Genomic DNA, 17,844 nt, shown 5'->3' on the forward strand with positions numbered 1-17,844 from the left:
ACTATTTCTAAAAATTTGTGAATCAAAATTTGACTAATAGTTCAAGTTTTAAGGTGATCTAACTCGCCACATTTTTATAAAATTTTATTTTAGTCTTATTTAAGTTATCAAATAATTTATTTTATTAAATTTTTTAACTCAAAAATTTGCCACAATATTCGATCCATCATTGCCAAAAATTTATAATTTATTGTAGAAATTTAAATTAATTTGCCAATAATATATCATAATCATTAGTTACTTTAGGGTTATACCACCAATCTTTAGTTATCACCATTGATTTAAAATATAATTTAATGGCCATCATTGTATTCCATGAGGTAAACTGTACCTCCAATTTGTAATGCTAATGGGGGTTGCAATTGCTTTTAAATTGTTGACCCGAATGAAAATCAATGGTTTAAAAGCAATTTCGGGCCTAATGAGTATTAGAAATTGTTGATACATTTTATCTCACAAAATACAAAGAGGACTATTAGACGATTTTAAATTAATGGTAATAACTAAATATTGTAGAGTCTATCTGTTAAGCTCATTAATGATTTCCACCTTTAAATCTCAATTTTCCATAAGAAATTATTTTTTAAATGAAATAATTTGCTATAGGGGAAGAGCACTAGTAGCCATCATAGCTAACTTCGCGCACCCACAGATCCTAAACGGTACATTGGATTTTGATTTTTTTTTTAGTTGTCTTCATATGAGACTTAACTGCTTATAGCTATTAATCTGGCTTCTGGTTAGTAACGATGCATGCTATGGAATCAGTTATGCGCACAAAGGTCAAAAAGTACACATTTCAAAGTGTCGCTTGATACCTAACTAAAGATGTTCCAGTAACCGTCAACTCAAAATCGCTAGTACTTATTGACAAATGTCCTAATAGTGGTGCACAAATATTCCAATAGTGGTACACAAATGGGACAAATGTTCCAATAGTTGTGCACAAATGGGCCAATTAATTACAAAAAATGTTTGGCTATTGGTACAAAACAAATTTATTAATGGTGTTTTTCCTATGAAGTCTATTGGAGGTCAACATGACAATAAAATGACGGTTATTGGAATTATGTTATCTATTGGTGCTCTTCCCCTAGTAATTCATACATACTCTAATTCCAGATTTTTAGGCCAAACATGGGCATTCGACCAACAAATTTAGGTATACTGAAGAATCTGTCCTACTTTTAGCGATACAAATGTACGAAGATCTTGAAAACCGTTGGGCCCTTGCGCGTATAACATGGTGTATACTGTACCATATGAATAAATAGGGCCCCCGGTCACATGTAATTTGCCACATTGTCATGTAGTAGGGCATTGTATGTGGATGTGATGGACTTGACATATTTACAGACAAACATCATGACGTTTCGTCATTAATACTTTTCACATACCTGTCCATTTACAGCATGACATGTTTTCATTTCTTATCGATCTCACCGCCATTGTATGTTTCCCTCCATGGGGGCGACGGAGATGGAGAAGGAGGCGACCTGTATCCTGCGCTTCGGAATGAGGTGAGGTGTATTCAATAAACTCGGTCCTTGCTTCATCGATCGAGGGAGAGCCTGTTCATTATTTAAAAAAAATAAAATTTCGAACTCCGTATTTTCTTTTTATTTGAGGAATTTTCGTCTGAAAATGGTTTATATTGAGCACAGACATACCTGATCTGGTCTGGAAATTTTTTAAAATCGTAGGCTGTTGTATTTCTGGCGAGAGCCAAGAATCTTTGTGCACAGAACTAACTCGCTGAACTTTCGTTTGAACCGGTGAGTATATAACTTGTGATCCAAAATTTATTGTGTTCCAGACCAGAATTGTAAAATATAAACCTCGAAGATTATTTCTTGTAGTTTCTTCCTATGCGCAATTTTAATTTTTTAAGGTTTTGTTAGAAACAATGAAAATTTGGGGACGGAGTGTGCTATATAATCAGTAAGAATTATGAGAGAAATCTGGACTGGAGCTAATATTTTTAATTGGATGTAATACTTTCATAGCGAATGTACAGATCTTTGTAAATATTGTTCAGTCGCTTAGATTTAACTTTAATATAGCCATCGGCAAATATTTATTCACCAGGCAAATGTATTGCAAAATAATTCCCTTAGGAATTTTTGTTATGAGAATATAGAGTGGAGTGTGAAGAACTGTATCTGCGTTTCTACATTCAGAAACACAGAAATGGAAAAAGTTGTGCGTGTAAGAGTAATATTTATTTATTTAGTATTTTGACTGCTGAACGGTTACTGCATATTAGGTAGTGCTGTGGCGTTTGGAACAGAAACGTTCGTAAGCTTCTGAAATAGAATAAAGGGGTTGAGGAATGCACTAGACCTTGCGATTAGAAACGGCCAGACCGTTTTAAAGTGAGGACACATGGACGGTCTACCTAATTCGCATGCATTTGCAGCTGAAAATGCCTCAGAAGTTTTAAACGGCCGCCTCAAATTAGATCAAGCTTCACAGACACTCAGAAATTGTGATACTCTAACTAATCGCCTGCCCCGGTTTAGTGATGATAAATGCGTTTTATGCCAAGGTTTCTCCATTCGGTAAGATAATTGTGCAGGTTTATAATTTTAGATCAGGTTTTATAAAATATCAATCTGTAGATGATGATAATAAAGGATCATTTGATTTGCAGTGAATATGTAAGCAAAGTTAGAAGTATGAGCATCAGGGAATCATGGCCTTTACCGGAGAGTCTGGTAGAGGGAAACCAGCACCTGCTTCCGCCTCTTAATAGGCCTATTTACAGATGGTGGGCATGTCAATATTGCCATGAAGGACATAAGCACTGTGGAACGAGAAGTCATACAGTGTTATTTCATGGAGCTAAGCCTGAAAATAATGGTAGCAAGATAGACGTAATAATAGACCGGGAAATAATGTTCTCTATAGAACCATTTTCAAACTTAGATATGTGTAGTTTTGGTGACTTAGAAGAACAAATCCGAAAACAAAACCCGATCCAAAATTCCGGACAGGATGACAATACCGGAAAGAACGAAAAGGGTATAATTAGAATTGCAAACAACGATGGAAAACAAGATGTTTATGAGCGCTGCCAGAATTCTGTAATGTCGCCAATTTCAGCGAATCCCGGCTTCAATAACTGGACACTGGAATGTGCTTCACAGTCTGACCCTGTGCGACCGCGCAAAAATGGAAAGCCTGATGCAAACGTGCATAGAGCTAACCAAAACGGGAACGGCCAGAACCTGGGTACTACTTCACTCAAAGCTTCCATAAATAGAAGACAGTTACCGAAATTATCATTTGATTTGATGGAAAGGGAATGCCGAATTTTTAAGAAATTAGAAAACAGCGAGAAAACGGAAAAGGCGAAGAGGGCTAAAAAAGTAGCACGATTTCAGATAACAGCAAAGCCAATGTCTATTCAATCTGACAAAAACAAAATTAAAAATCAAAGGCCTCAGGGAACTAGATCTGAGACGCTTGACATTAACAATGGTGATCATGCTACTGGGGTCAAAGTTTGCCCAGTTTGCACAACATTTACTTCGGCCACTGTAACAACTGTGAATGCGCATATAGACGATTGTCTTGCCCAAACATCTGACACACAGAAGAAACCAGGTCAAGCCCATAAACGCAGATCAAGGACGCAAAAGAAGCGGTCGATAATTGATATTTGTGCTGCTTCCCCGCGAGTTCAGAATCATTCAGGTCGCCAGAATTTTTTTGGGATTGATGAATCAGCGGGTTCGCCTACAGCTAACTGCAACCTAATGAAATCAGTGGCACTGATACAGTCAAATTTTGGAAATGAAATTTGTGAAGGTTTACGGAACTTGAATTGCAAAAGAAAGAGGGCAGCTCAATCACATCCAATTATTGAAAATGGGAAAGCTGGAAATAGACAAATGGGAAGAAAACGCCGGCGGTAGCTTGGTAGGACACCCAGTGTTTCATGCTCGGGAGGAGTTGAGGTATGTCGCATATCTTTCTCATATGCCTCTCGTTTTGTTTATTGAAATTGAAATATGCGAGTGTCAGTTACTGTTCTATGGATCTTATCATTAATTTACAGTAGTGAAATCTTCTTTTAAAAGAAATAAAAAAATTTCACAACAAAAACTGGAAGCTTTCAATCATTGAATTGCATCAGTTACTGAAAATCCAAACAAAATTGACAACCAGTCCAAAATATTTACACTGATTCTATAGTTGAATACTAACTAAAATTTAATTTAGCGATCAATTCACTGAACATTTTGCCTTCCTAAAATAGAAGAGGAGGCGCTATCAATTTCTACTCTATTATTACAGTCTGAATGCGAATTGTGCACTCTTAAAAAAAAAAAAAATTGAATACAGCACACTGTTTTCTTAGTGTTTATTTGGTTCTTTGCTCTACATTATTCCTAATCTTTACATACAACGAAAATATTTCACCATCTCTCACCGTACTTTTCTTTTATTGGTTCAGTCCTTCCAAGGGAGAGGTCTCATGAGAAGTTGGTCGCCTAATTGTAAAGAATAAATTAAAATTAATTTCATTATTTACAAGTTACAATTGAGATTCATCAACATGGTCAAAGTAAAAGAGATCAATAGGACCTAGCGATTCTCTATCATTCTTAGCTTTTGGGTTATTTCTTTTGATTTTTTCTCATGTTATTTGGCTTTTCTGTTAATGGTTCGTAGTAGAGGAAGGTCATACACCACCATGTTCTTTTACAATTATAATTTTTGTTTCTAGATCTAGATCCTTGATTTGTGAGATAGAAGTTGATTTGGCTATGGCAATAGCTAGAAGGAAATGATTTTTTTTCAAAAAGATCCTTAGAGTTGATGCTTACTTTAGAGGATTCCCCAATTCCTAGTCTTAATATTGAACAATTTTAGGAAAAAAAAAGGTACATTTTAAAATAGAAGTTTTATATGCAAATTTTTGAATCTCCAATGTTCTATGAATAAGTTGGTTTCTTGGACTAAGAAAAATTGGAAGACTTGAGGAAAATATATTCTTTAATCTTGTGATAAGGGGTATTTCAGAGTAATATTTTGAAGTGATACAAATAGAAATAAATTATTTGGATGAGGCTTATATTTATTTAAAATTTTAAGAATTTTCATGAAGCATTAGCATGTGGTTTCTAACTCTTTAGAATTAATTCTTATGACAAAATCAGCTTGGGTATATATGTGCTCTTCCCTAGGAGTTTTCATCACTTTATCTTTGAAGTGGTTATTAGCTACTTAAGAGTTTCCATTGATATTTCTCGGACCTATCATGGGACAAGTTCATTAGTATTTTCTAGGATTTATGTTTGATTAGGTCTCTATTCTCCTCTTCCAAAGAGTATTCATTTTAGTATGCAGGTAATTTTGAGCGGTCTCAAGCTATAAATTATGAAAATGTTTCTTTTAGATGTGTATCATTTTTCATTTGTCTAATACTAAAAGAATTTCTAGAATTGAAAAATAAGAAGAAAAAACAAAAGGATATTCAAAGATTTACCATATCAAACAATCTGCAATAATTAAAAGAAAATTCTAGAATCTCCAAACAATATTGAGAATGTGGGCCTTTCCTCTAATTTTAATGAAGAGGTAATTTCAAAAGAATCTCAAATTTACTTGAATGAGGAGGCAAATAATGAAGAAATTCTAAAGAACTATATTTAGAAGAGTATGAGGACATCATCAAAGCTTAGACACCTAAGATCAAATGGAAAGAATATAAGTTATCCTAGTTTACTTTTTCTATGCAAAAGAATTGAGAAGTTCTGAAGAACACTTGGGCAAGAAAGTTTAATAAAATTAATTTCTCCATGATCTCTAGTTAAGACAAAGGGAAGATTTAGGAACAATAAGGTAGGGATATCTAACAAGTATTCTATTCCACAAAATACTACCATGGTAGATATTATTGTAGTGGGGAACACTCCACCTTTTGGAAATTATATTATTAGACATCAAGATATATAAGATTGGCCAATGAAAGGTCTCCCCTAGAATTTCTAAGACTTTGGAGACTCTTGGAGAAATATAATCTTCAAGGCGTTCTCTTACATGAAAATAAGTTAGCCAATATGGATAGCTTCAAATTTGTTTGTGGATCTTTGAAGAAATAGATATTGTGGCTAATATAAAAGGAACAATAAGTGGGCTAGTTATCATTTGGAACTATATGGAGATCTCCATTAGTGAGATGCTTCCTTTTAACTCAAGTTGGTGGTTCAAGTTAGTTTTTATGACCCTTAATTTATTTAGAAAAATTCATAATATTGGTCTCAAATAAATTTTGTTATGACAATTAATCTAAAGGATAAGTGAATTATGACTAGTGATTTTAGTGCTAGAATTGATTCCTCTACGAAGAAAGAGGGGTCTTAAGATTAGGAAAACAAATAAAAATTCACAACCTTTTAAAAGATTCTAACTTTTGGGATGGTAAACCTTGTATAGAATGAATTATGTTTTTAGTCAAATTTTGGCAAGGGGAGATAATATCCATGCTAAAATCGATAGATTTTCAGATTTTAATTTATGGTTATAAAATAGGATTCTCTTGAACTCTAAAGTTATGTTCGAGGCGAGTTTTAATCATTGGTTCATCTCTTTGATTTTTAATAAGGATAGACTCTTAGGATGAGTTCATTTTGACATTATGGCGAGAGCCAAAGGACTTGGTTAGGCTTGTCTCTAATTTGTAGAAATATCTTTATTGCTTTTTGAATTAGAATTTAAACTTTTTCTAAAAAGATTAAAATAAATCAATTTTAAATTTGTTTTTTTGTAAAAGAGAATCATTTAAAAAATAGAATGGTTCAAATCTAATCTAAAAATCAAGTTGGTTTAATGCCTCAATCTCTAAATGAGGAAGAAACAAAGGTTTCTTCTCAAATTGAGGAAATTTCTATATGAGACAAACATTTTGGAAGAAAAATACCAGAATTAAATGGCTAAAATAAGTCAACCCTAATACCATTTTTTCTAAATCAAAAGATGGACGGATTTATTTTTGAACTTGAACTCCAAAGGGACAAAATTATTGAAAATTTTAAGACCATAAATGGCTCTCTTGTTTCTTTTTGTAATAAGATACTAATTAAAGTTCATATGGATGGGAAAAGAGATGATCTTTGTTCATTAATTCCTTTCCAATTAAGATTAAAATTCCATTGATAATAAAATGTTTATGGTAGTGATACCAATATAAGAAGTTATACATGCACTTTTTAGTTTTTATATAGAAAATTATCAAGCTCATGGGCCTAGTGACTTTCCTGCTTCTTTAAACACTCTTGAAAAATATCTTCTATGTAGATGACTATTTTTTAGTAGATGCTCTTTCTATGATTCCTACATTAGTTTTCATATTTTCTTTGGTAGGAATATTGAATTTTTATGGAAATCATTTTTAGATGGACGCAGAGAGTTTTTTAATGGGTTAAAAGATTGGTGGTCATTTTCACAAGAAGTTTGGTTCTTTTGAAGTTACCATTCTAATCTATTTCTTCTCTTTAATACCTACTCCAAGGAGTATCATTGAAAAATGCCTTACTTATGAGCCATTTTCTTTAGAGATATTTTAAGGACCACTTATGGAATCTCCCCTTTACATTTTAATAAAAGAATTTTGAAGTGAGAAGGAAGGGGGCTTGGTTATAAAAATGTGAGACTCTTGAATGAAGCTCTTTTGGAAAAATTGATTTCGAGCTTTTTTACTTCTCCACACTCCTCTTTGATGTAGATTCTAAAGAATAAATATTTTAAATAGGTTTCTCTTCAATGCTCAAATTTTTGGATTCACCTAAGATCTCTACTATTTTGGAAGGGCTGAAATATACTAAAATACCAATAAAGAAAGTACATATTTAGAAAAGGATGAAATATACTAAAATATCAATAGAGAAAGTACATATTTGAGGAAGGATGAAATTTACTAAAATACTAATAGATAAAGTACATATTTTAGAATATATGGGATGACTTTTTTTCTTTTTTTGGGAAGATTGTTGATTGAATGAACCCCCTAAGACAATATTTGTCATGGTAAGGATCATTCTTTCTTTATTCCTCATTGTAAGAATAATATTCACTATTGAAAAGAAAATATTGAATGCTAAGGTACAACAAGATTTTGGAAATTATTAAGATGAGAGATAAATCTCTTTTGAATTTTTCAAATTTAATTTACAAGTCTATACTATTTTTTATGGTTGAAATCTTACAAAATATGGAATTTATAATTTAGGGATGTTTATGGAAAATTAATGTTATCTAGGCTTTATCTTAGATTGCCTCTTCGCCTTGGGACAAGATATAGGAAGATAAATCATGCCCTAAATCTAATATTTTTATCTATTTGGTATGCCATTAGTTTAATTTGAATTGGTATCAAATCCAAAAGAAAGGAATTATTGATCGTAGTACATTCCTAATCTTCTTGAATCAAGAAGAAAATAGTATTCATCGTCCTTTTTCATGTGATTACACTAAAAATATTTCTTTAGGTATTTTAATATGGGTTGGGTGCACACTTCTTTTGAAGAGAAATTAGCTACATTACTTCCTTTTATAAATATTTAATACTTGTAGGATTTATAGTTGATTTCTCTTTGTATGATTGTCTTGAAGTTATGTTTAGAGTAGATTAATATATTTTTAAAGGTGAGAAAAAAACAACTAAAAACCTCTAGATTGAAAGACTTATTCATGTTGATGCTTTAAAATAATGTATAATTTAAAGAAATAAACAAAGAGGCGAATCTAGATTAGAGAGAAATTCTCAAAAATTTGTGAGAAGTTCGTTGACTTTTTGAACAAGCCTTACCCAAAAATAAAATAGAAATCAAAATATTGAACTTTAGTCCTATTTTCTAAAAGGTTGGATCAAAATCGACTTTTACAGAGTTTCTTAAAATAATCCTAGATTATCTAGAGTGTTCCTCTTCTTTAGAATCATATAAGTGTTGCACAGTTATTAGCATTGAAACTCACTTTTTGAGTTTCAATATTAATAATTTATTAGAATTGGAGCTTATCTAATTATTGGTTTAAAATTAGAAGTTAAATTATGTGTTTGAAATATTTAAAATGAACGAGATTCTAATCTTTTAATAATTTAAAAAAAAAATGGTGTTTTACTTTGGTGCTTAAGTAATCTGGGATTAGAAGAAGAGTCTATTTTGAGCAAGTTCAAATATTTTAAATTCTAGTCGATATTTATTGTGAAGATAATAAGGATGCGATTGCTAGCTAGTTTTAGGTAAGTTAAATATTAAATTATTTTTGTAATGAAAACTTTCTCTTGGAATGTTTCACTTTTATAGAACTTCCAAAAGTTATTTTGACAAACATTATTTTTTTGATGACTAGTTTATTCATTTATCTTTTGACATGCAAAGTGTATGTTTTCATGAATTGGCTAATTGAATTTTTTAATATTTTAGTGATTTTATAAGTTTGGATATTTTCCTTTTTTACATCCATTCTTTTTTATTTTAATGGTTATCAACTCTTAGAGCCATCAAAATTCAATTCAATTTGAAAATATTGTTTTTTAAATTCATCTTGGTTTTGTTTGGCTAGTTACTTCAAGATAAGCTTTACTTTTACTTTACTCTATTTCTTTTTAGCATTAAATAATTTTTCAAGATTTTTTTTTTTTGTTAAAATGAATAATTGACAAGTTTTATAAATAAGATAATTCAGATTCATTCCTTGAGTTAATTTTTTTTCTTCCTTTGTTATATATAATATACAAAGGTGGTATTTATCTTGGATTGACCTATCTTCATGATCAACTCGAAAAACTATTTCTAGATTTGTTATACACATACAAGTACCTTGGATCTTTCATTTTTTATATTAATATGATATTTCTTATTTATTTTGTCATCCTTTGGTATATGTTTATTGCTCATGTGGAAGTTGCTTCACATTATTTTCCTCTTCCTGGGTTGAATATGTGACGTGTCCTTTCTTGTTGAGTTGAGAGGTGATGGAATTAGTGATGACTTCTACATTATTATAGATAGTAGACCTTCTTGTTCAACTCCTCTAGCTAATGTGAATGCTCACTTGACATCTACTTCCTGTAGTTTGAAGGGAAAAAGAAGAGCGACTTTTGAAAAATTGAATGCTTCAAAGAAAACCTTCCAAAAGTTTCTTACACTAATATTGGCACCAACTTGGATGATAATCAAAGAACTTAGGTGAACCAGAATCATGCTAGTTATTTCAGTGGTTTGTGTCATATAGTTCAAAATTTCTTTAGTATAGGTAATTCAAATGCCTTGGAAACATGGGAAGATCGAAGACAAATACTTGAACATACTACATCTATATATTACACATTATTCAAAACATTATATACACAATAACATAATTTTTCTTTTTTAAGAAGATTATAAAACTGAACAAATTTGAAAATTATAAAATACAGTTTATAAACCATCAAAAACTTCATGAGGTCTGATCTGTAATGCTCACATATTCGAATTTTTATTGATCTTTTAAACTGTATACTTTCTACAGACTTTACAGAATTCAATCATGCATTCAAGGATGATGTGTGAAAGAATTATGCATCCAGCAAATTCTACTTGGATAAATAGTGTACGAAAATAGTTCAATAAGGCACTTGTCATCTTACTGCTATGAATTTTGCCAACACATTCCAAGCCAATCATTAAAGTAGACCAAGTGTTCCCAAAGAGTTGATCTGAATATATTCTCAGTAGAGTGGCCTTAGCAGCTTTATTAATGGCTCAATCACTTTTCTTGACGTACCTATGCAACCTTATTGAACAAGACTAGGTGTATTTCTTTCTTAGTATCTCCGAAACCCCAAATACTTTGGGTCTATATAAATTCACAAGAAAAGAGAGTACTCCTGTAAAAAAGGATTAACTCGATAGTACGATTGTTCTTAGTTGAAGGGTTTTCATTTATGCCAGCGTTGAAAATGGTACTACCATTTTTCAATTACGAGGTTAGAAACGGGCGACAAGCGAAATTACATTTGACGAATCATAATAAAATCAGGCGTCAGAGATTGAATTGTACGTTGACGGTCTGGTGAAAACTACCACAACTGAATATGTAAATTTATTGTTAGTAGTTTTGCCCATCTGTAAAGGTTTTGCCAGCCGTATGTTTATCTTTGAAGAAGGTGATAAAAAGCTCTTGTACCCGGTTCAATAATCCACTATCGTCCTTTCGTGTCTATTCGTCGAATTCCCTGCGGTACACTTTATTCTCAAGTTGAGAGAGTGCCTTGTTTCTTTCACGAACGTGATGCAAACGGCATCTAATGTGCCCTAATGAGTGCTGGTCTGTCGCACAAGAAAAACCTTTTGAAGGGGCACATCACGCACGCACTACGTAGTAAATAATATTTTATTGGATAATAAAAGTGCTTGTGGCCCACGTAATTATATCTTGAATGGTCTTCGGCGCTTGGCCGTCCTGGCGGGACCACTCACCCACCAAACAAAATTTAAATGGGCCTAATCGAATATTTTGTCACACTGTCAATATTATTGTGGAACGGTTTTATCTAGAAGCCCGTAGTTGTCTTGTGGGGTCCAAACTGAATTTTTAAAACTAATAAAAGAATGTAGTTATAATATATATATATATCTGATAATTCCAGCTGATACTGTTATTCTTTCTATTAATATTAGGTATTGCTACTGTTATTTCTAGTGATAATTTTGTTGTCTCTATTGTTGCTGACCCACCTTTTTCTGTGGGTCAGAGGTGAGCCGTTCTGATTGTAATAATAAATCGACTTGGACAGTTGTTCATTGTAAGAAGTACTCATTAATAAGTCTACTCATAATGTTAAATAAGCATTTTTAATGATAATGTTTTAAAATAGATTTTTTTTTTTTTCAAAAAAGATTTAAGTTGTAAATTGTATTTAATTATAAATAAGGAAAATACAACATCATGTTCTAAAATATTCTAAAATATTGCAACGCTGCTTTCACTATTATCAGTGCAGATCAACCCCTACAAATTCTGATTTTAAATACATATATGATTTCAAATATCAAAATATCTATCTAATACCCTTCAAAACTCTTTTTGAAGTGAAAATAAACATCAAATATCTATCAAATATCAATACTTATATGATTAGAGCTGTAATTCTTGATTTAATTCTTTAATAATCTCTCGCCTGCACCCTTACTCGCCAACTGATCAGTTATTTTCTGATTATATGAGCGAAGAGGTGCGTCCACCGAGGAGAAATCCATTACAGCCTATACACCTGCCATTAAATTGTGAGAACAGAGCTACTTTTACTGTATGATTAGTGCCGGATTACTTGATATTAGTAAACATAGAGAAAGCGTGATGAGAGCTAACAATGTCAGAGTAAGCTTGCTAGTGAATGATATTTCAAAAGAACTGAAGATAATTGGGATTCTTCTAATCTAGCGAATTTAGCTTTTGAAGTTCATAGTACAGGTGTGAATGGCTCGCTACCTAGCTTTCTTTTCTCTAAGTCTCGTTGAAGCTATAATCTTAAATAGGGGTTTAATAGATGTGGAGTGTTTTACTGTGTACTGACTTTTTTATGTTGTATATGTTGTTCTATAAATGTTATTTTAATAAAAAAATACAAATCATTCTTTTATTTGATTGTACTTCTTATAAAATAAAAGAATTATATTAATCTTATGCAATGTTTTTCAAGTTTGGAAAGCTTATATAAAACATTTTAATGAGACTATATATATATATATTGTATATACATATGATTTTTTTAAATATTTGAATTTAAAAAAAATAAAATTATGAAATAATATTATTATTTTTAATTATTTAAATTTAAAAATGTTAATATTACAACATATGCAAATGCATAATCTAACATTTAAAAAAATTAATTATAAACAAATTTTAATATAAAACCAATGTAATTATTTTTTCTTATCAAAAGAATCTTGTTTCTAAGTTAAAAGAGGAGTCTTAAAGTATGGAATAGTATTAAAATAAAAAGTTATTGAAAAGTCTTTTGTTATTGTTTCATAATTTTATTCAATTCATTTATCACAAAATAATTGTGATAATTAGTGGATGCGAGATTACAAAATCTCAAGCCATATGTCATTAAAAAGAAAGCTATAGTATATAATTATAATTTATAAATGAAAGTTTCATATAAAAAAAATAGATAATTTAAATCTATTTTTAAATTAATGTATATTTTTTATTTTTACATTTAAACTAATAATTTATCGTAAATATAAACAAATTTAAGTTTGAAAGTATATCAAAGATAAAAACACATTTAGAAGAGAAGGAAAAGAAAGCAATAATTTTGTATTGATTGATTAATGAAGAGTTATAGTCATAGGTTATGTATTTTATTGTTGAACTCAAACTCTGATTTCTACATTGTACCTCTAAGGCATTAGAGGTAGTAGTACAAGAACTGATGTAATGTCTTGCACACTCTCTTATATGGTCAAAGTTGTATGGGCCTTATGTGTGTTGATGTCCCATACAACCATGTTCTAGTCAAATTGATGCACTAGTATCCTAGTTTGGTGCAACATCCTTTGTAACTGCAATCAAACTTGCAACCTACTATCTATGAAAAAGTGGGTATATGCAACACATTATAGGATCTACCACACTTAGATCCCTAAGATGACATAATATTGATATTGGGAAATGATCAAAGTGTGTGAAACCTAGATGTTAAATAAGGTGTGTGTGCTACAACAATTAAGGGTAGTTAATGAAGTAATTGGTAGTATGTGATTTCTACTTGAATGTATTATATGAATGATATTAGATGTTTCCTCTATGTTCTCTTGACAATGAGTATTTTTTTGTTTTTAAGTTGTTTCTATATTCTTTTCTTTAGTTCCTCTCCTATAAGAAAATTGTCCTTATTTTAATATTGGAGTAGAATTAGGTGTTCTTGGGGTGTGAAAAGGTATGTGTTTAGGTGGGAAGAGGTATTTTTTAAATTTTGGGGGACATTAGTGCATGGGCATTATTTGAAAGATAAAAGTCTAATATAGTGACATCATGGATGGCAAAGATGTTGAAAATGAGTGGGTGAGAGGTATTCACTATGGAATGAGTTGTGTTATGATACTTATACATATTTTAGGAATGATCCACACTCTAAGGGATGAAATGGCTCAATAGTTATTCTTACAAATATGGGCTCTAAAGCATGTACAAAGTGAGAAGGAAAAGTGCTTAGTGGTGAACATTATTTACTCTACATTTTTTCATGCTTTATTATACATGTGAGCTACAACAAATCAAGTATGGTAGAAATTAAATAGAAATTATACATTTTTCTATATCTAACAAAGAAGGTATTAAAGTGTATTCCTTTAATTTAGCTACTATCTCCACTTGAGAATCATCTCTAGATCTAAAAGGAACATGTGAGGAGAAATCAATGACCCTAGTGAAAACATATCTTCAAAAAATATATTTTATACAAAACCTATTTTATCACATTAAATCTAATGGGAGGAAGTAATGGAGTTCAAACTAAAGTGGATTCAATAAAAGCCACAAATAAAGACTGATAAGGTTGAGGAGTGTAGGATAAGATCATGTAATGCAACACTCGTGGATTTTTTATTGAGTTGGCCTCCATGAAGGCTAAAATTTATGATTAGTGTAAGCATTGCATGATGATTAGAGTATAGATTTAAGAAATATGGTTTAAGATTCATGAAGAGATACTATAAATATTGTGAAATATGAATAAGGGTAAAATATTATTACCCTTAAATTGTTTAATGAACTATTTTAAAATAGATTGCTTTTTTCTTTCTTTTGCTCAATAAAGGGCTAGGGCGTAAATTGTATTTAATTATAAGTAAATAGAATACATCATCATGTCTTAAAATATTATAAAATACTGCAACCCTTACACCATTACCAACCCAGATCAACCCCCTACAAAGTTTGATTTTAAATACATATATGATTTCAAATATCAAAATATCTATCTAATGCCTTTTTTGAGGCAAAAAATAAACATCAAATATCTATCAAATATAAATACTTATTTGATTAGAGCAGTAATTCTTGATTTAATTCTTTAATAATCTCACCATCCGTACCCTTATTCGCCAACTCATCAGCTATCACATTTTCTTCTCTGTATGTATGATTAATATTAAATTCTTCAAAGGCTTTCATTTCTTCTAACACTTTGAGTAGTAACGCTTCAATCCTCCTAGTTGGATTTTCTTCCTTTCTTATGGTGTTTACTACTAAAGCTAATTCTCCTTCTATCTCCAACATCTTGATTCCTAGCGCTTTGTTACTTTGGATCCACATGATTAGAGATTTAAATTCTGCAATATTATTGGTGTCCTATTCCAAAGGTTTAGGTGCCCTTGCCACAATTATTCTATCCCACTTATGGATGACACATCTAGCTCCTGATATGCTTGGGTTTTCCCTTGAAGCTCAATCAAAATTGATCTTAAACCAACCATGTTTTGGAGGAACCCAAACACATTTTTTCTTTTCTTCTTTGTTGGAATGCCCTCCTAGGCCAACATATGTAGGGATTTTGAGGCCATTCCATAATTTCCTTATTCCATTATCCCAAAATATGAATTTCGCATTGCTGCATGGATGACTTGCTAATCTACTATTGACAACTTCCACAATTGCTACTTTTATCCCGTTGTGGATAGATTTCATTTCTATCCTTTTTTGCTTGAAGATTCTTCTATTCCTTTTTTTTTTCCAATTTTTCCAAATTACTATTGAGGGTGCTGCTATCCATAATCTCTTATAGATTCCTTCCTTATTAAGAATTGGCCAAATTTTGAATAGTGTGGTTATATGATTTGGAAGTGCTCTTATCCAACCCTATTTGGCACATAACCATTGCCAACATTCTTTTGCAAAAGGGAAAATAATAAACATGTGATCTATTGTTTCTTCATCCTTTCACATAAAGAACACCTTGATGGTCCTTGAAGGCCTATTCTCCTAAACCATTCTATTGTTAGGATTTTCTTTTGAAGCATGGTCCATGTAAACATACCTTCTTTAGGGAGAGTCCATTTATTCCATCAACGATGAAATGATAGGTCAAATTTGATCTAATTATACTTTTTAATTATATCTCGATATCCTCCCTTTAAATTGTACGTACTCGAGGAAGCCCTTGTCCAAACTAATTTATCTTTTGAATTTCTGAAAATTATTGTTCTATCTTTGAGGATATTTTGTAGTTGTTTGATGTCTTCAATAAGAAAGTTAATATTTTTAAAATATTTATATTTCCATCCTCTCGTTGAGTCTAAATTATTAAATTCCACATAATCCCTGACAAACTTGCCCCATACCCTTTCTAACTCTTCTTTGATTCTAGTTATTTCCATCATTTGAGATATAATTGGGTAACCTCCCCTTGAATCATTCCAGAATAGAGCTTTCTTACCATTTGCCATATCCCATGTTAGTTGTTCTAATATAATGTTCCTACAACTCATTAAGAAGTTCCCTACTCAAGATCCTTTTGGAGGCAATGTGTTGGCAAATGCACACTCCAATGAGAAATTGTAGGTGATTGAAGGTATTGTTATTGATGGCAACCTTACAATCATGTGATACCGGTAGGCTAACATAGGAATCGACACCGACGGACTCTACACCAGCATACAGATCACCAGCACCAAAAAGAAGATTACTGGCACGATGGTCGACAGGAATTTTGTATAAATATATTTTATAATTAATTGTAAAATCTTTTGTAAGCTGACATGGCGGATTGTAATATGACTCATATATGTATGAGATCATTGTAGATCATTTAAGAGAAGACAGAAGCGAAGTATGAAAGAAAAATAGCAGACCTAATGTGCGAATTATTAGGACAAGGGTTTATGTATATTGCAGAGCTTAAACTGGTACTGAATCTAGCATATCAGATGCTGATCTGAAGCAGTGCAAGACATTGGATTTGTATAATCCAATTTTGTAAGTCAGTGTGACTTCTTTTGTAACTGAGCAGTGAGCTCTAGGCACTTGGCCTTCCTGCATGTGCAGGCCCCTATTGTAAACAATAATATTCCCTTATTGGCCAGTAACTGAATATTGTGGGTCACAAATCCCATCAAGGTTTTTCCCACACCGGGTTTCCTCGTTAAAATATTGTGTTATGGTGTGCTTTTCATGTTGTGGTTGTTGTTCTTTTTTATTGCATTATTTATGGTTTACCGGTACATAGTTTTAATATATTTTTCATGTTATAAGTTAAGAAAATTATCTAACCGGTCAGATATTGATTCACCCCCCCTCCCCCCTCTCAGTATCTTTCGAAATCCTAACAATTGGTATTAGAGCTTGGTCCTCTATTTTCAAAAGCCTAACAACTTGAGGAAGATCTTGACACTGATAGAGATGGAAAATTTGAGAAAGCGATTGGAAACAACTCTTTCAGACTATGATGCAGAAAAAGTAAATAATATCAAACTTGAGGATGATCTGAAGGCTGCACAAGATATTATTCGAGGACTTCAAGAAAATTTCACTATAGCAAGGAATAAAAGAAGAGAACTTTATGAAAAGATGCAAAATGGTGAAGATGAAAAAGAAACTCTTAATGATTTGGTAAACAAATTGAGACAATAGAACAATACAATGAAGAATGAGATGCAAGATATGACTATGAGATTTTGTAAAGAATTGAAGATATAAAGAGGAATGAAGATGATTTGGTTAGAAGACTAAATGATGCTGGAAATGAAAACACAAGACTCAGTCATGAAAATGATATGTTGAAGACAGATTTGATGCACACACAAAATGATAGAACTGAACTCATGAGACAAAAAGGAA

The 17,844-nt window shown here is 31.6% G+C and overlaps 1 protein-coding gene across 1 annotated transcript in view; it reads left to right on the forward strand.

Moving 5' to 3' along the window:
• Positions 1 to 1,347: 1,347 nt before the first annotated feature.
• LOC131067004 (uncharacterized) overlaps positions 1,348 to 17,844 on the forward strand; it is a 68,324-nt gene continuing 51,827 nt past the window's right edge. The window contains exons 1-4 of the mRNA XM_058001916.2: positions 1,348 to 1,520; positions 1,704 to 1,775; positions 2,267 to 2,561; positions 2,654 to 3,962. Of these exons, the coding sequence (XP_057857899.2) occupies positions 2,386 to 2,561; positions 2,654 to 3,920 (1,443 nt within the window). The 5' untranslated portion in view covers positions 1,348 to 1,520; positions 1,704 to 1,775; positions 2,267 to 2,385 and the 3' untranslated portion in view covers positions 3,921 to 3,962. The remainder of the gene's footprint in view (positions 1,521 to 1,703; positions 1,776 to 2,266; positions 2,562 to 2,653; positions 3,963 to 17,844) is intronic.

The sequence above is a fragment of the Cryptomeria japonica genome, chromosome 3 (assembly GCF_030272615.1).
Source record: "Cryptomeria japonica chromosome 3, Sugi_1.0, whole genome shotgun sequence".
Classification (NCBI taxonomy): Eukaryota; Viridiplantae; Streptophyta; class Pinopsida; order Cupressales; family Cupressaceae; genus Cryptomeria; species Cryptomeria japonica.